This window comes from Dermacentor silvarum, chromosome 6 (assembly GCF_013339745.2).
Source record: "Dermacentor silvarum isolate Dsil-2018 chromosome 6, BIME_Dsil_1.4, whole genome shotgun sequence".
Lineage (NCBI taxonomy): Eukaryota > Metazoa > Arthropoda > Arachnida > Ixodida > Ixodidae > Dermacentor > Dermacentor silvarum.
This window is the reverse complement of record NC_051159.1, coordinates 114361018-114380661: the sequence shown is the minus strand read 5'-3', so window position 1 is coordinate 114380661 and position 19644 is coordinate 114361018. Positions and strand designations below refer to the sequence as shown.

Below are 19644 nucleotides of genomic sequence, written 5' to 3'. Positions count from 1 at the left end.
CCGGGGTATGGGTCATTCATTATTTTGTCTTACCGTGATGGACAGATTTAATTTTGAAGCAATTTAATTCCGAAGAATCGCAAGCGGCAATGGCGGACGAATGCTGCTAACCACGCCATCGAGCAAACTGGAGACATCGAACGCAAGCAACAACGGCGACGAGCAGAGAATTGTACAGCGCAACGGAAGAAAAAGTTGCACGAAAGGGAAGGAAAAGTAGTAGGAAAGGGAAGAGAAAGTAGTGGGTCGATCAGGTACACGCACAACAAGCTTCGCTTACCCCCATTTTCACGACAGGGGAAGGGCTGGTGAATGTTTTGCTTTTAAATGCAATAAATCTCATCAAATGGAGCGCAATGGTTGCAAAGAAAAACGATTTTACCTTTCCCATATATTTAGATAAGAGCCCCCGAGCTACAGCTTCCTCTCAACGCTAGGCTGATTGGTGGTCGTACTTTGGCCTGGCAAGGCTAACATCGCGAAGAGACAAGACCACTTTTATTGCGATAGCAATTATATGGACACTTCAACCGGATTTCTGCCGTCGGCGTCGCCGTCGTCATCGCCGTGCCGTTCCGTATAAAGTCCAATGGCGATAAAATCGTCGCCGCGCGCCGGATGCGCGAGCGAAAGCACGCGGGGGACGCGCGCTATCACGGAGAGCGAACGCACGACGGAAAGCAAACGCGACCGTCACGCGAAAGGCCGCGGGCCGGGTTATGGGAGGGAGGGAGGCGGGGCGACGCTGTGCTGCGGCATCAAAGGCGTATCTTGCAACCGGGGGCAAGGGGAACTTGCCACTCGATCTCCCACGCGAAAGCGGGAAGGCAGCGCGGGAGGGGGGGGGGCGCAGCTTTTACTCTGCCAACAACCGCGCTAGTACTTTGCCCGGCTGTGGCGGTCGCCCGCGCGTCTCTTGTCTCCACACGGCTCTCACCTTTGTATGCGCTGTGCATTCGCCGCTCAGTTTCCGTTGAAGCGATAGACCGCACGAACCTCCCCCCCCCCACCCCCCTTCCCTCATTTATGCTGGGGTTTTACGTTCCAAAACAATGATCTGATCATGTGGCGCGCTGCAACGGGGGACTCCGGAATATTTTTGACCACCTGGGGTTTTTTAACGTGCACTCAATGCAGGCTACGCGGTTGTTCTTGCATTTCGCCTACATCGAACGGCGGCCGGCATTTGGTCCCGCGAGCTCGATCGTGCTTTGCAGCGCAACACCCTAGCCACTAAGCAACCGCGACAGGTCAGCAGCATCCAGAGGCTACCCTCGTCGAGTACGAGCTGTTGTGGCTGAGTCTGAATCAGTTAATTGTTGCGGGACCTGTAGCTACTGCTGCTGAAGTTTTCGTGTTAGAAGGCAACGCTGACTTCCTGGTAGGCCATATGGGGGTGCGATATGTCTGTTATCCGCGTCACCAATGTGGTATTAATTACGAAGTGACGGATCCCAACGCAAAGTGCCAACATAATGAACCATATACTGGTTTATTCATTCACTAAATATAAACCGCTGAATGCGTGACAACATTGCCGAAGGAAAGCGGAAGCCGCAGCTACGGTTCCGAACAAGTCTGGTCTAGGCTGTCCGTATGGCGTGCATTCGCATTTCCATGGCACGCAAGCTGCTTGTATCTGTTGCTTTGACAATTTCTTTCTCTATGCTTTTACCATAAAGTTGTTACCTAGACCGGTGATGTGCGCAGGCGTGGAAGGTTCGCCTCGCTGAACGTACGGAGCGATGACGCGGCGAAGGCTTGGATAAAGCTATGCGTGCAGTCAGTTGGGTAAATAAATGAAATGAAATATCTGGCTTACGTGTCCGGTGTTCGTGTCGAGACGGAAGTTACACTGAGACAGCCCGTCCCGACACCATTTACTCGTTAACCGTTCCCGTGTGGCCGAGATAGCGAAATTCGATCGTTGATAAGACTATGGCTAGGTCCTGCGAGTTCGGCCGACACTGTTCGAGCGCGAGGCTCAGTGCAACCTTGTTTTTGGAACGGCGTAATGGCGTGCCCTTCGCTTAAGATGTGAAAGCGACCATACCGCTTATTAGTGCAGCGTCGCTGAAGCACGAACAATTGGAGCTTCGACGTAATATGAGATATAGTATGGAGGCAACGACAACCGTTCCTTCGTTCAGCGGAAGTCTTGAATCCGTGCGGTTTGTACATGCGTCACGCTTTGTATGTAGTACGTGATATGACTCTCCTCGTTGTCTTTTTGTGCTACCCACCCTCCAGTTGTAAAGTTGAGCGCGTGTTCGTTATATGGTGCTGTCTTCCCGGATGACGCAGAAATATCTCTCGACAGTGTTTATGTGCCCAAAAGGTGAAAGCCAACAAAGCAAACGAATTACTTCAATTCCACGTTGCGTTTACGAGGCATAACCATCAAACCAAGGGTGAGTAGTGCTCTTCAATTGTTACGCTTGACGCCAAATATATTGTTGCTGCTGTCTTGGCACCGTATAATGTGCAACTTTCTCCGAAGGGATGCACTTCAAAAGGCATCAGAAATGCATTAGGTCCACCGTGGCACGTGTTTGCGTGATCTCATGCCATATGGAACTTCAGCATGAATTTAGTACACTTAATTTTGTTGGTCCGGTTTCCCGTTTGTGGGTTAATGCTGTCGTGAGCAGAACTAAGCGGACCCTGCGAGCGCGGACCCGTGCAGTTCACTTACCTGCCCTAAATTACTCACTGGCATATATGACCGTACGCTTTTTTTTATGCTTCTCTCTATCGCCATACAATCGTTCCTATCGCCATACTATCGCTTTCTGAATTCTGCGGGAGCCCCTGCCCACCAAGTGTATCGCTAAGCCGTAGCGGCGTCCACGTTACGTTAGTGCGGACCGGCCGCAGTGGCTAAGCGGCTATGGTGTTGCGCTGCTAAGCACGAGGTCGCGTAATCGAATCCCGGCCGTGGGGTCCGCATTTCGATGGGGGCGAAATGCAAAAACCCCTTGTGCCCTGCATTAGGTGCACGTTAAAGATCCCTTGGTGGTCAAAATTAATCCGGAGTCCCGCACCACTGCGTGCTCCACAATCGAATCGTGGTCGTGGCACGTAAAACCCCAAAATTCATTCATTCATACGTTAGCGCGGGTTCCCTGATGTTGCCGATATCTCCTGGTGCAGCTCGGAAAGCGATAGCTTCGTAAATCACTGAACAAATCGACCGGTCTTGCCAGCGAGCATTATATGACGGACCTGCGCACTGCGCGGGTCTAGATGCCAGGCTAGCCTTATTCAGGGTGTCCCAGGTAACGTTATAGCCAAGCTGTTGAAAAAAAAAATACACGATGCAAGACATATTCATACACCGTAGGTTTTATAATTGTATATTTTACCGTGCTTTTTTTTAAAGTAGTTCTATTTTTCTTTTTTTTAGGTGAGCAGCTTAGCTAAAGTTAGCTGGGACACATGGTATAGCATGGCTTCGCTAAATGTCGAAATGATGCAGTTCTGCATAATTCTGTATGCGGTTCATAGATAGAAGTTTTCAGCTGAAAACCTCTATAAATAGAAACCCTAGTTCGGGACACGCAGGGGTTTGTTTTGCTCACGATACTTTGATGTAACATGCTTGGGTCGAAATGCGCCGATGTGCTGACACACACAAACACGCAAACGCGCACGCACGCACGCACACACACACACACACACACACACACGCACGCGCACGCGCACACGCACACGCACACAGAGAGAGAGAGAGAGAGAGAGAGAGAGAGAGAGAGAGAGAGAGAGAGAGAGAAACAAGGTGTCTGTCTTTGTCACGTGACTTGCTTTTGAATTCGACGTCCAGTATATTGTAAGCAGTCTCGTCGTACAAAAAGTGATCCCAAGGAGGCATTGCAGGTATGCGAAACAGCAGCTCAAACCACGGAGAAACTGATCGACAAACTGTTCGTACTGTTCATGCTATCTTGGCAAAGCCCTGCAGGACTGGAAACGGACATTCTTTTTTTCTTAAGAGCCTTTAAACAGCTATGATGCAGATGATGCCCGCACATGGGGGTTTGCAGATCTGACTCAAATCTTGGAACGTCGCATCCGGGGATTTCTAACCCTCGCTGCCATCTAATCTCGGAGGCTATGCCAATAAGGTAGCCGCGTTGGTTCTCAACGTCCTGGGTTGAGCATCATTTCAAGCGAGCTGTAATGGCAGTTTAGTTCTCTTTTGTTTAGTTTCGGTGGTTAAACGTCTCTTTTTCGGAGCGTTTCGTGACTTATTCACTCTGACTTCAAAGGTGAAATTTTTCATTGAGGCAGCTCTGTGGCGGATGTAGACTATCTGAAACTCGGCTTTTTGTGCTGTCTAAAATTTCGTTGCACTTATTGTAACAACCTACGTGGGCGCAGCAGCAGGTCTCGCAAGATTACGTTATTGCACTAAACACAGAGTTTATGTAGGCACGATGAGTTGCTTATCGGCACAGTTGTTGCATCAGCTGTTTCCGATGGCTTCAAAAAAGAACATGCGCAGTGGATGGGCTGTTGAGCAAATTCATGCTGTTATCGCAGTTACTCTTTAAACGATGGCATGAGACCTGTTTGGGGAAGCAGGTAAGAGAAAGGAAAATCGGTTCAAGTAATATGGCTTACTGTAGAACCTTCACTACGTGAAGGTTGTACAGTAAGCTCCCATGGTTGTACTTCCATGGTGAGCAACAAGGCGTTGCTCGTTCTGGACATGCACTCGTACATTCGAACAATAAAATTGCTCACCGCATGCAACGTGCACTAAAATCTAGCGCTTCGATTAGAACACCTTATTTGGGGATGGCGTTGTACTTGGCTGGAACGCAGTAAGCTGTTGCTTGTGAAATAGATATGATTGCCAGGTACACTCCTGTAGAAAAAAGAAAGAAAAAGAACACTTAATTGTGCGTCTGAGTGCGTTATGATATTGCTGGTGATTCGGAAATTAAGAATTTTTGTGTTAGCTTATTCCGGGTGTTATAGGCGAATAGGTAACCGATTATGAAGTGTAGAGTAATAGAAATTAGGCGACTATTTTTTTTTTGCGCAACGCGGCTTTCGCGGCGGCAGACATCACGATGTACATGGTAATTACTGGTTTTTCAGTCAACTATTTAAATTAACAAAACATTTAATTACAAATCTTATGGGACGCGTTATAATTTCAAAATTTAAGCTAACCATATTATAAAGCCCAGAATTCGCTAGGCATTCTGTTCGCAGCTCCAGTCTTGATGATCACGTTCGCAAAATCTATGTTAAAATGCATAGTTAGCACTTATGAGCACTGCAGTTACAGTTATTTATTAATTATCACAGGTTAGTTTTCTTTGACCGGATCCGTGAAGCAAACACGTCTGGTTGATTGGTCTAACTCAGGGAGACAAAGACTTATTCAGCGCTGATGAAAAGGCACAGATCTCGTGCACAATGCACCAATATCATTTTAATAGGCCAATGTTAAGCATTTTCGTGTTATGTGTAAGCGAAAGTGTTTTGGAACTTTTTGTAGTTATACGAGAAAAACAGGATGTGTACTAAATTTCGGTTCCTGGTCGGTTTGATCTCACGGGTAGCGGCAGGATTGTGGGTAGGAAAAAAAAAATTTCTTACATCCGCTTCAGACGTCGCCGTGAGCCGAAACCTTACTGTCAAAGACTGTTGGTCTCCTTCTGCTTTTTTCTTGGCTATTGTGCTAAACTTTGACTCGTTTGACTTCTCGCCCAGAATGCCTTCATGGAAAGTAAATCCTACTGACGTTCCGTTCCTGTTGTACCACCTGAACTAAAAACACGAGAGACAAAAGACAAAATGCACTATATAAGAACAATGTCAGCATAGGTTCATCCGGCGCTTAACTGCCTAGATCCTACGACTTACGTGAAAGTTTTGCACAGTGAGAATGGTGCTCAACCTTGTGGAAGTGGTAAGTACTTTGCGAAAAGCTGCTAAAAACCTTGTCCTGTTGCCAGCGTCCAAGGTACAGGCCTTCAAAGCTGTAAAACAGCAGGAAGACACGTCGTTAACAACGTATGCTCGATCGTTCTATGTACGTAGCACATGACTTTGAATGACCTTGCGCCACACTTCCTTTCAAGCCGTCGGGCATGCACACCTTCTCGTATCTCGCTGACTGTTGCCGTAATTTTGTCTAAACGTTAACGGCCGTGTTCATGAATGGCCCGTGAGAGAGATAAAGAGACAGGCTCTTCCATAAAAACTGCAAGTTCAGGTAAATACAATGATAAATGAAATGATAGTAAGCCATACGGCTCTTAAAGCGTACAGCACAGCATACACGTTAAAGTCTCGTTGAGGCCAGTGGCTTTCAGAAAAAATTATAGCGCCATTGGTAGCCTGGCACGTACATGCGGAATTGGTCCACGGTTCATATACATGTTGTAGCTCAAGTTGTGAACCCTGAGGTACGTTTAGTGCGGTCGTTGGGATGGTCCTTCAGAGTGCAAAGAGGTTGCTGTAGCAGATTAGGTTTGCGTACTTGAGTGACCTGCGTTTGTACCTTTTTTGTGTTTGTTACTGTTTTTAATACATACCTTAGTCGTTGAATTATATTTGATGATTGGAATAGCAGGTCCTTTGCAGGCCTATTTTTCCAGATTCTCATTTAAACAACAATAACAGCAACAACGACGACGGCTACGACTACAACTACTACTGCAACTACAACTACTACTTCCGTGTATGAGTAGGCAAATTGCTTGCTCATGAAATTGTGTATATTACTCTCTGTGTATGTGAAATGTCGAAGAACAAGGAACGAAATGGCGTTGTAACAAAAGGGCCTCTATTCGTTTATAAGTGCTCCTGTGGAAGCGTTGACGCCACCCTTCTTTTCCGATGTTTCCAGTACAGATCTCGAAATTCCTAATATTATTTGTTGTAGTTTCGATCTGTGTATATTTAGCATGTTTGAAACAATCATTCACAATACACTTTCCGATACTAGAGAGTTTTAGAATAGGGGTCCCAAAGAAATGGCGTCGACACCATTGCGCATGCGCGAGACGCAAAATGCGTTTGGGTTTTGCGTTGGGCACGCTATTTCCGGGAGCCCCAAAAGCTTTGCGTCAACAAACATGGCGGCACCCATCGAAGCGACGGCTTTCTGAGTACCAAACTGGGCTTGATTCGTGGTAACGCGTGAAGTTCGTAAGCTAGGAGAAGTGACTACGGTTATCGCTTTCTCTCAACTAACGTGTGTAATGAAGATTGATTCATTAGACGCCACTGATTCCAAGTTCGATTGTCGATTTCATGGCTCGTAGGCCTAACGTGGATTAGCTTGGCTGGTGAAAGCACGTAAAGTTGGTTACTCAAAATTAAGGGCAACAAATCGCTTGCTGCTAATAGAATAACTTCTCAATTGTAACTCAAAATTACTCTTCTTATCATAAAATGGTATAGTTTATTTTAATATTTATAATAGTTTTCTTTGACACCGTAGTGGCGCTGCAAGCGCTATTCGAAAACGGGTGATTCCACGAGAGATCAACACGGGTTCAAAAATTCATATTTGAGATTTCATTCAATATTTTATATTTTGTGCTCATATCACTCGGTAGTACGAAAGTGAACTTGCCTTCTTTGACAAATGGATAGTTTAAGAAAAAAAATATCGAAATTCTTCAGGTTGCAGGCGCAATTTTCATGCACCGGGCATTCTCGCAAATTCACAACAATGTGAAATACAAAATATTACGGCTACAAAGAATGCATTTTCTTGTGTAAAACGTATACGTAAAGAAGAGTCAGCAAGTGTTGTTTGAGGCTTCTGTGCAAAACGGAAGTGTTTTAGAAAAAATTCTTAATTTGCTACACTTTTGGAAATTTGCTATATTTACGAATTTTTGTCTAATGAAATAATGCATGTAGCCTTTTGAAATTTGGTGGGCTATGAGACCTTAACCTGTTTAACGATTGTGCTGAATATTGTTGCTGTAGCCCAAATTTCCATTTTTACAGTTTGCATCAAATGTGAAGTTTTGACGAAAATGAACACTTTAAAAATCAAAATAAAAAAAAAACCCATCGTTAATTTTTCTCACAATTTCGTAAACAGCTGTCCACAGACACTTGAACAAGAACGTTAAAAAACATCTCGCATTATTTTGTTTTTAATGACAATATATGTGGTAGAAATGAGAGCTTCGCCGGGATGCAGCAAGGTGCTAAAAATAGGGACATCGGGGTAAAAAGAATGTCCATTAGCCTCTGACTTGCCTAAACTTGGCCATGATTGCGACACAAGTGTAATTTTACCCTTATGGTTAATACATATGCATAAAATACCGTTTAGTACAATACTCATTCTCTTGAATGTGAGTAAAGATACGTCAACAGAGCAACCTTTACATGGCTAATTTTATTTAACAAGTGTGCGTAGCTGGCAGCGCAGATGATTGCAGATTTAACGGTGAACTACCTGTGCATGTACACAAGTAACAAAATTTACGGCAGGTAAAAGTCTCTAAAAATGTCGTACTCGTCATGGCTCCGTCGGAAACGTCATTATACAATATAATCTAAGGTACAGTGGGGGTGGGGGGGGGGGGGCGGCGATGGTGTTGGTTAGGGCTGATTTAGCTGGCAGATAGTGCCAGCGGTTGCTCTCTTCTACCGCCTCTTTAAAAAGGGGGTTGAACAGGTGGAAAGAGGCGCGATACTTCCTCTCTCAGAAACTTATGTGTGTTGGAAAACATTACCTGTTCCGCGCACTCTTAAGGAAAGTGTCTTCTGTGCTAAGCCTCAAGTAGAGCGTTTCTGTTTTTATTGAAGTATTGGCAGGCACAGATGAACTGTTCCGCATTAACAAGGAGGGGGTGGGGGGTTCGCGCAACTAGTTCTTACTCTATGAAACAGCGTATAGCTTCTGCGTGGCGGATTCCTTAAACCACTCCTGGATTGTGAGGTGATATTCAAAGTGCTCAGAAGTCTTTATATAAGGGGTGATTCATTGACACTTTTAATTTAATCTGCTGCATCATTGCCTGCAATTAGTCCAACATGTGGCGGTATCCACTGAAACTTGAGAATGAAATGCCTATTGCTGAGCTCCTTAGCTAACATCGATGACTGTCGGCCGAACTTGCTGCCATACAATGCACGGGATAATTGTTGGAGCACTGCTGACAAATCCGAAAGGATGATAGCGTGCTGAGAACGCGTCCTCAGTTTACGAAGCGCTGCAGTAATGGCGGCTCTTTTCACATTTTCAATAAGACCAACTGATCCAGAGGGCCAGATCACGCAGATCTAATGAAGCGAATCTAATAAAGCTTGCTCTTAAGAGGAAGCTTTAGCTCGGGCCCAACTCCGATGCCGTCTATTCAAATACATGTAAAACGCAGAAACGATTTTACTTAAATTTGTTGCACATGAGAGAAAGGTAAATTCTAGTGACTGTCGGACGCGAAATGTCGATTTCTGGCATCTATTATTTAACTAGAATTTTCAACTGTTGGTAAGCTTGACAAAAAAAAAAAAATAGAAGCACGAAGTTTACAAATTCGTAGCTCTGCACCTATATAAAAGATATCGCAGACCTGTGAACGGCATCTATTAGAGCATTCAAAGCAAACAAAATTAATATGCCAATTTATTTCTTACGTGAATTTGTTACATTGTTTACAAGGATTTTGCACAAGTTCTACACACAAAATAGTAGTCTATTTTAAAGCCATGTAGAATATAGCAATTTTGTACACTTTAGATTTACTATTCGGTGCAGTTTACAAGATTGTGATATGTTTCATTGCTGAGTTACAGTTGTAAATTTGATAGTTTTGTTTTCTGAAGCTCTGCTATTTTGTCAGTTTTATTAAACAGTTGACGACTTAAATTAAAAAAAAATGTGGTTGATCCCTCTTATATAGGAATCGGTATAGAACACGAAAGTGAAACGTGTCTTCACAGAAGTAGTGTAATGTTTATTGCACATTGATATATAATGTCTATTGGTGTTTTGTGGCTAAAGCGCCCTTAGGCGTTGATGCACCCACGCTGACGCCTGGTGGCACGTCTCCTCCATCACGACTACCAACGTCGATGACCATGAGCAACTGTCGTGCATATGGAAGCTGCACTACGCTGCACACGCTAGCACAACGCGAAAGACGAAGCACGTAACTGACACACTAATACAACGCGCAAGACAAAGCACGTAACTGAATCGTCACCGAGTCAAATCATCGCGTACAGCGCATCGTAATTGCAGCCTCCGCGATCAACTTCAGAAACATTTTCAGAGCTAATTGCGGAGGCGACGCTCCGCTGTGCTGAGTACGGTGAACGCCACCTAAGTGGCGTTGGTAGTGCTTCTTGATGCCAGCGTCCCTTCGAATGCTGGCATCGAGGCGTCGTAGTGCTGAGACCACCGAAGCGTTCACTGTCGGTGCGCGTTAGTGTCATAATGCAGTACTTCTCTTTTCTGCTCGTAGGTGGCGGCACCGCCCCGAGCAAGAGCGCGGGTACACGGAGGAGTGTTAGATATATAAGGCGCGTCTGTGTAGCTCTCTGCAAATGCGTTTGTGGCGCAATGGGTTAAACGCTCGGCGATCTATCGTCGCGGACCGAGAGGTCGTGGGTTCGATTTCCAAATTTTGCATGTTTGTGGAACTTTTTCTTCTGGTTTCTTTCTCTGTATTATGTTCTATGACGTATTTCCGTGACGGAAATACGTCAGTGAAGTCTTGGTGGACCCCGGCATTAAACACTTTCGTGTTAAAATCGCAACCAACAGCCACTAGAGTTTCACTTTTCTTTTAACTGCAACAAACGTCACCAAATGTGGTGCAGCGGTTGCCGAGAAAAACGAATTCTCGTTTTACATGTATTTAGATCGGAGCACCCAAGCTAAAGCTTCCTCTTAAGGCGGCGGCCACACCGCCAGCAACTTTCAACGTATTTCGTTTCACCACCTGTTTGCCACCGCCTCCCACGGACCCACTCCCCATTCTACTACGCTCTACCAACTCGTTCAAAAGAGACGATATTTAGAAGAGCATCATCTGAAAGCACTAACAAAATATGGGCGCGAATGATGGCCCAGTAGCACAATTTACGTCAGAAAGTTAGGCATTCGAGAACTGCGTGCTTGCAATCATAATACTAGTTTACCAAAACTGCCCTTTTGTCACAATCATGGCCAATTTTAGGCACGTCAGAGGCTAATGGACGTTCTTTTTACCCCGATGTCCCTATTTCTTAGCACCTTGCTGCATCCCGGCGAAGCTCTCATTTCTACCACATATATTGTCATTAAAAACAAAATAATGCAAGATGTTTTTTAATGTTCTTTTTTCAGTGTCTGTGGACAGCTGTTTACGAAATTTTGAGAAAAATTAACGATGTTTTTTTTATGTTGATTTTTAAATAGTGTTCATTTTAGTCAAAACACATTTGAGGCAAACTGTAAAAATGGAAATTTGTGCTACAGCAACAATATTCAGCACAATCGTTAAACAGGTTAAGGTCTCATAGCCCACCAAATTTCAAAAGGCTACATGCATTATTTCATTAGACAAAAATTCGTAAATATAGCAAATTTCGAAAAGTGTAGCAAATTAAGAATTTTTTCTAAAAAACTTCCGTTTTGCACAGAAGCCTCAAACAACACTTGCTGACTCTTCTTTACGTATACGTTTTACACAAGAAAATGCATTCTTTGTAGCCGTAATATTTTGTATTTCGCATTGTTGTGAATTTGCGAGAATGCCCGGTGCATGAAAATTGCGCCTGCAACCTGAAGAATTTCGATATTTTTTTCTCCTAAAGTATCCATTTGTCAAAGAAGGCAAGTTCACTTTCGTACTACCGAGTGATATGCGCACAAAATATAAAATATTGAATGAAATCTCAAATATGAATTTTTGAACCCGTGTTGATCTCTCGTGGAATCACCCAAACGCAAAGCCCTATTTGAGAACTCTTCACTCCTGCATGCCCCAACGCTAACACCCGCAAAGCTCTTTGGGGCCCCTATTCTAAAACTCTCCACTATAATGTGATTCATTAGTTTGCAGAAATGCGCGGATAGGTATCATCGTGAAAGTATGCCGTAACCTCTTTTTCTAACTTTACTAATACCTGCCATTTTCTGATGAATCAGACGCTGTCAGCGTGCTCTGCGGACATGACTAGGCAAATTACAGCGTCCATGAAATTTTTCTTATTTTTTTGCGCTTCGTAGCTAAGCCATCTGTGCTGCGCTAGCACCTCTGTGAACGACGCTTATCGAAAGCATCAATCCCATCTTGTTCCTGTGCAGGACACACCGGGTTACAAGATATACTCTAAGCTAACGATCAGTACAGCAAAGACAGGTTATAAGCTTACGTTTGAAGTTTATGTAGTACGAGCCTGAAGGTTTTTCTGGCAGACAAGCGTGTTGGCTGAATACATCTTGATCTGGCGCAAAGGAGTTGAAGTAAAGGTAGTTTCTGATGATGACATTCTGGTTTGGAAACTCCCCAGAGTGCTTTTGCTGCAAAAGCGAGCATAGCTATAAAGTTGTTTCCTTCGGTTACTGCATCGACCAACAATGTTTCTCGAGTAAATAGAAAGAAATCTTCAAACCTGTGTGTGTTCTTCCTCGTAGACTGCTTCTTGAAGCAAAGAAAAGACATTCTTATTACTGTATTTGTCTTTTCTTGTGTCATACTGAAAGAAAGCAAGATTATTGTAAAGATAGTGTGCTGCTGGAGCGAAGTTCATTATGGATTGCCGCAGTGACCTGATTTTCAATTAGTTTAGTACTCCTAAAAGTGGCCTAACACAAACGCAGAACATTTCTTTGTACGTGAGAACACCTTTTGAACAATGCGATTTCCTCAAACGAATACACAACTGTTTCAAATTCGTGCGTCGATAAGACGGTCATGGGACTGAGTGAGACACAGAAACAGTGGTGTATATTTATATGTATAAGCAGCGATAATATAATAACATGCATTACAAATATAACGTGTTATGAACAGGTGGAAAACAATCACCTCCCCTTCCACTTCGTGAAGATGGTTGAACGGCGAAGGTGTATTAGTTACACCGAGTGTTACATGTGCATCTGTTGCACGTGATGCAATTGCGTAAACACAAGTAAACACAGATGTAGAACAGGAACTTATATTCAAACGTTGCGAGGCGAGAAGAGGCAGCGACTTCCGACGCTACTCGACGAGTGTCCAGTTCTCAGGTCGATACCTTCCGAGCCGCCGCCAGAGGCATCGGCTGCAATCACGGACACCGCGCACATTTGGCGCGAACGCGGGGAAACGCGGACGGCATCGGCTGCAGCTCTGCGCGTTGCCTCGTTGGTGCTGCTGCATACTTGCGGTTCTCTCAGTATGTTTTTTTTTTCGTGTGAGGTTTCTCTCTGTGATCTTTTTTCCCCGTGCAAGTTGCGCCGCCCTTTTTTTTGCGCGCCAGTAATGAGAGCAAGCGATGAGCCCGTTCACGAACCAACTCTCGCTGACGCTCGCGGTAGGCAGCCTCTTGCTCAGGAGTACGCACTATTTGTGGTCTTTCCATAGTCGCATTGCATCCTAGCTGTGATGCGCATTCGTTATCCGAAAGGGCGCGCCGCACAGAAACACCTTCTCTTGTACCTATCGCCTCTCCTCCTCGCGCCCAGCGCGGCCTCTCATTGGTGGCCTCCTCCCCCAGCGTGCCTCTCCTCCTCTGCTGGTCACGTGACCTGCGTGACACCGGGCAGACGGCGAAGGCTCGACTATGAACAGCTCCGCTGTCAAATTTTTTTGCGGGCCCAAGTGCATTTTTGCGCCGTCTGTAGAAGCGAGCGCTTGGTAATGCGTACTGGCCGGGCCGGCACACGAGCTCGGAAGAACGTGCATACGCAAAGCTACGTCTTGACATCAGGCTCTTGCTTCTTCAGCATGCGCAAGAATGTCATTTGGCTCGCCCTCGCAGATCCCGTATAATTTTGACCCTATCTCTACACATACGTAAGAGGGCCGGGGGAGGGTCTATGGCCGACTGAGTACGTTTAGTGATTTTCCCGGAGGCCCATTTCATAAACGAAAAATAGGAAAAAAAATCTTAAAATAGCCGAAATACAATGAAAAATAATCGGGCCGCTTCTTTCCATAATATGCCCAATCTCCATTAGCGGCTTCGAGTTGCGTGAGTGCTTTCGCAGAAACTGCATTCCCTTAAAATGGTAATATCTAGGCCCGGGCAAGGCTGAAACTTAATGCTAACGGAAGCGTTTTTAATATAGGAAAGTTTGGAAGATCGCTTCTGTGGTTTGTGATGAAATTGAAGGCACTTACCGACGAAAAAGACATGTCCCTTTTTATTATTGAGGACTTTCCGGCACCTTTGACTAGTTCTGTCCATGTCTCAGCTTCAGCGCCCATTATGGTAGCCTGTTAAACAAGCAGCGTGGCTTTAGGAGTCAGCAAAAATGGAAGGTCGAATAGAGAATGCATGCGCGCAGCAGTTCTGCCCATGCTGTACTCTAAGAATGACAATCGTTGTGAAGTGTCAAATTATTATTCAATGCTTAATTTTTCGCCTTATCCAGCGACAGTAGTGCCTAGAGCCGCATATAAATGTCAAAGCTTATAAAAGGGAAATATTTGAGCACAGTACAAAAGACTTACTTTTCCCTTGTATTGCATATTTGCGCTGATACCGAAGAGTTCCTCAGAAGTTTTCAGAGAGCCGTTAGGGTGCTTCCAAAAAGGATTCTTCTGCTTGTCCGCTAACAAGCACTTCGATTTTGCAGCGCTTCCAACATAAGTGAAGCCTACAAGAGAGAGCATTAGAGCGAAATGCAGTTATTGTGAATGTTATTGTGCTGAACTCTTACGGAATTATATATTTGTATGTAACAACGCTTAATCCGGAGCTTTCTAACGCCGCGCTGTTTTTCATGCTCCTCTTTTTAACAGCGAAGCTGTTTAAGCCAGCCGTAATTCGTGGTGCGTAGCCGTGGTAGCCATGGCAACTCGGAAAAGGAAGGAGGAGGAGGAGACCCCGTGTCCTCCTCCTTCCCCCCTCCTCCTCCTCCTCCCCTCCTCCTCGTCCTTCCCCCTCCTCCTCCTCCTTCCTCGCCAGCTCCCTGCCTTCCCGACCCCTGCCTGTTCTCTCCGCGGAGCGTTGAGCCAGGAGAAAAAAATGTGGTTGATCCCTCTTATATAGGAATCGGTATAGAACACGAAAGTGAAACGTGTCTTCACAGAAGTAGTGTAATGTTTATTGCACATTGATATATAATGTCTATTGGTGTTTTGTGGCTAAAGCGCCCTTGGGCGTTGATGCACCCACGCTGACGCCTGGTGGCACGTCTCCTCCATCACGACTACCAACGTCGATGACCATGAGCAACCGTCGTGCATATGGAAGCTGCACTACGCTGCACACGCTAGCACAACGCGAAAGACGAAGCACGTAACTGACACACTAATACAACGCGCAAGACAAAGCACGTAACTGAATCGTCACCGAGTCAAATCAGCGCGTACAGCGCGTCGTAATTGCAGCCTCCGCGATCAACTTCAGAAACATTTTCAGAGCTAATTGCGGAGGCCACGCTCCGCTGTGCTGAGTACGGTGAACGCCACCTAGTTGGTAGTGCTTCTTGATGCCAGCGTCCCTTCGAATGCTGGCATCGAGGCGTCGTAGTGCTGAGACCACCGAAGCGTTCACTGTCGGTGCGCGTTAGTGTCATAATGCAGTACTTCTCTTTTCTGCTCGTAGGCGGCGGCACCGCCCCGAGCAAGAGCGCGGGTACACGGAGGAGTGTTAGATATATAAGGCGCGTCTGTGTAGCTCTCTGCAAATGCGTTTGTGGCGCAATGGGTTAAACGCTCGGCGATCTATCGCCGCGGACCGAGAGGTCGTGGGTTCGATTTCCAAATTTTGCATGTTTGTGGAACTTTTTCTTCTGGTTTCTTTCTTTGTATTATGTTCTATGACGTAATTCCGTGACGGAAATACGTCAGTGAAGTCTTGGTGGACCCCGGCATAAAACACTTTCGTGTTAAAAAAAAGGCGAAAGCTTGCACTAGGCCGCGCACAGCTCAAGACACAGCGAAGCTGACCGATTGATATCGAGCGGCTAGCCTCCAACGCGTTCGGCGTCGGCAAGCTGCAGCGTTCTTGGCACTGTGCCAACCTTGGTTAGCCTGCCCACGGCCGCTGGATAAAAAGAAAGGTGCGACCTGCCGCGTGCATCGAAAACGGTGCGATCCGCCGCGGCGTCACACGCCGGGGGCTGTTGTCTGGCATCGGCATAGCAAATGCGTCAGGAACGCGCTTGGAACGTCGTCGCGCGTGCAAGCCGATGCGTTCCATCACCGATGACTAGCGCCGTTCGGCCCAGCCAAGCGGCCGACAATGCAACTACGGTCGTCACGTTCGCTACCATTGCAGCGCGCCCGACGCGGCAGGCCGCACTTTTTTATTGCGATAGCAATTATATGGACACTCAAAAGCAGATTTCTGCCGTCGGCGTCGCCGTCGCCGTCGGCGTCGCCGTCGCCGTCGCCGTCGCCGTCGCCGTGAGGTTCCGTATGACGTCATTTGGAGATGAAATCGTCGCCGCGCGCCGAACGCTGTATGTGCGAGTGAAAGGGCGCGAGGGGCGCGTCTTTCACGGGGAGTGAACGCACGGCGGAGAACAAACGCGCGTTCTGCGCCGTGCTCGCTTAAGGGCTGCAGAAGTAGGCGTCTCTTTTCTCCTTTACAATCACCATATATGTAGAGCAAACGCGCCTTCTTCGGACGCGCGAGAGGCCGTGGGGGAGGGGGAGGGAAGGGAGGCGACGTTTAGCTGCGGCACCAAGTGCCTATTTATATCAGAGGCTCCAGCAACAGTCACCAACGCCGCACGCATTTTGAGCTAACGCGGGCAAAACGCCGATGGCGTCGACAACAGTTCTGCGTGTTGTTGCTACCAAAGCCGCTCACCTTACTTCGTATGACATTGCTGTGTTGCTATCGCATTCATTGCTTCGCCCTTAGGGCGAAACTGTGACATTTTTTTTTATTGCGATAGCAATTATATGGACACTCAAAAGCAGATTTCTGCCGTCGGCGTCGCCGTCGCCGTTGCCGTCGCCGTCGCCGTCGCCGTGAGGTTCCGTATGACGTCAATGGAGATGAAATCGTCGCCGCGCGCCGCCGAACGCTGTATGTGCGAGTGAAAGAGCGCGAGGGACGCGCGCTTTCACGGGGAGTGAACGCACGGCGGAGAACAAACGCGCGTTCTGCGCCGTGCTCCCTTAAGGGCTGCAGAAGTAGGCGTCTCTTTCCTCCTCTACAATCACCATATATGTAGAGTAAACGTACCTTCTTCCGACGCGCGAAAAGCTGTGGGGGAGGGCGGGGGACGGGCAGGGAAGGGAGGCGACGTTTAGCTGGGGCACGAAGTGCCTATTTATATCAGAGGCTCCGGTAACAGTCACCAACGCCGCACGCATTTTGAGCGAACGCGGGCAAAACGCCGGCGGCGTCGACAACAGTTCTGCGTGTTGCCGGTGCTGCTGCATGTCCAAGTTTATACAGCTGATAAAGCTGCTATCATTACTCCGTATAGCTCTCTTCAAATTTGCTATCGCAATTGATGCTTCGCCTTTCAGGTGAAACTGCGACAACTTTTTTTTTATCCAGCGGCCGTGGCCTGCCCAACGCCTTCTAAAACTTCCTGCCTGCGTTTGTGGCATGCCAGGAACGCTGTCGCTCGTAGGCGCCGACGCGTCCAGCGCTAGTCACGCGAAATGTCGTCATAGCATTGGGCGTCGGCAAGCGACAGCGTTCTTGGCATTGTACCAAACTCGGTTAGGCTGCCTGCATTTATGGCATGCCAGGAGCGCTGTCGCTCGTAGGCGCCCACGCGTCCAACGCTAGTCACGCGAAATGTCGCGAAAGGGAATGTACCTCAGAAAATGATCGCTCGAGAATACCTTCCTACAAGCGTAGTTAGGTTAAATCAAGTTAAGACCTAGCAGCAACCAAGTTCATACCTAGCAATTGAAACCAGTAAGCTTCGGTGTGCCTAAGCTTTGCGCGACCGAGTGCAAACTTGCCTGATTTTTTCACTCTAAACCTACAAATTATAGGGGACAGTTCGCAGTTTTAAATAGTTTCCTGTGGCGTTTGATATGAGAGAGGATGCGCATCATATTGTCGCAACGTCAAAAACAGAGGTCGCACAGCCCTGATCAAGAGGGATAGCAGCAGGTTGCCTTTTTAATACAGCGCGCTACTGCGACTTCTTCTTCTTCGCCGCGCCTTGATAGAAACGCGCATGCCTGCTCGTATAGTCCTCCTCTTCATCGGAGTACAGGCGCGGTGTTTGCGTCCCTCCGAAGGAAGCATCGTCCCGATGCGCATATGATGGCGGTGTACAAATGGCACAGAATAAGACACGCAAAACAAAACCACAAAAACAACAGAAAAGAACAAAGGAAAATTAGTTCGACAGATACGGCTTCATCCGCACGACATGCACCACTTCGGGTAAGTTCTTGCGGCGACTGGAGCTACTGTCACTGTCAGGAACGACCTCGTAGGTCACGTCGCTCAGGCGTCGAATCACTCTGTACGGCCCAAAGCAGTTCTTCAGAAAGTCCACGACGGCGTACATCATCATCATCATCATCATCATCATCATCATCATCATCATCATCATCATCATCATCATCATCATCATCATCATCATCATCGTCCTATATTTTATGTCCACTGCAGGACGAAGGCCTCTCCCTGCGATCTCCAATTACCCCTGTCTTGCGCTAGCGTATTCCAACTTGCGCCTGCAAATTTCCTAACTTCATCATCCCATCTGGTTTTCTGCCGACCTCGACTGCGCTTCCCTTCTCTTGGTATCAATTCTGTAACCCTAATGGTCGACCGGTTATCCATCCTACGCATTACATGGCCTGCCCAGCTCCATTTCTTCCGCTTAATGTCAACTAGAATATCGGCTATCCCCGTTTGTTCTCTGATCCACACCGCTCTCTTCCTGTGTCTTAACGTTAGTCCTAAGATTTTTCGTTCCATCGCTCTTTGTGCGGTCCTTAACTTGTTCTCGAGCTTCTTTGTTAACCTCCAAGTTTCTGCCCCATATGTTAGCACTGGTAAAATGCAATGATTGTACACTTTTCTTTTCAACGACAGTGGTAAGCTCCCAGTCAGGATTTGGTAATGCCTGCCGTATGCACTCCAACACAATTTTATTCTTCTGTAAATTTCTTTCTCGTGATCAGGGTCCCCTGTGAGTAAATGACCTAGATAAACGTACTCCTTTACAGACTCTAGAGGCTGACCGGCGATCCTGAATTCTTGTTCCCTTGCCAGGCTATTGAACATTATCTTTGTCTTCTGCATATTCATTTTCAACCCAATTCTTACACTTTCTCGATTAAGGTCCTCAATCATTTGTTGTAATTCGTCTCCATTGTTGCTGAATAGGACAATGTCATCTGCAAACCGAAGGTTGCTGAGATGTTCGCCGTTGATCCTCACTCCTAAGCCTTCCCAGTCTAAGAGCTTGAATACTTCTAAGTATGCAGTGAATAGCATTGGAGAGATTGTGTCTCCTTGCCTGACCTCTTTATTGATAGGTATCTTTCTACTTTTCTTGTGGAGAACCAAGATAGC

The 19644-nt window shown here is 46.5% G+C and overlaps 1 protein-coding gene and 1 long non-coding RNA gene across 2 annotated transcripts in view; one reads left to right on the top strand and one right to left on the bottom strand.

The window, feature by feature from the left end:
* Positions 1–1958: 1958 nt before the first annotated feature.
* LOC119455867 (uncharacterized) overlaps positions 1959–19644 on the top strand; it is a 44326-nt gene continuing 26640 nt past the window's right edge. Inside the window, exon 1 of the long non-coding RNA XR_007467540.1 lies at positions 1959–2411. This is a non-coding gene — a long non-coding RNA (uncharacterized LOC119455867). The remainder of the gene's footprint in view (positions 2412–19644) is intronic.
* Positions 4389–14781, bottom strand: LOC119455866 (uncharacterized). The gene is made up of 8 exons (XM_037717380.2): positions 14640–14781; positions 14307–14402; positions 12595–12678; positions 12355–12502; positions 5881–5996; positions 5614–5784; positions 4747–4870; positions 4389–4568 (listed from the first exon to the last, which is right to left on the bottom strand). The coding sequence occupies exons 1-7, from the start codon at positions 14655–14657 to the stop codon at positions 4781–4783; spliced, it is 723 nt and encodes a 240-aa protein (XP_037573308.2). The 5' UTR covers positions 14658–14781; the 3' UTR covers positions 4389–4568; positions 4747–4780.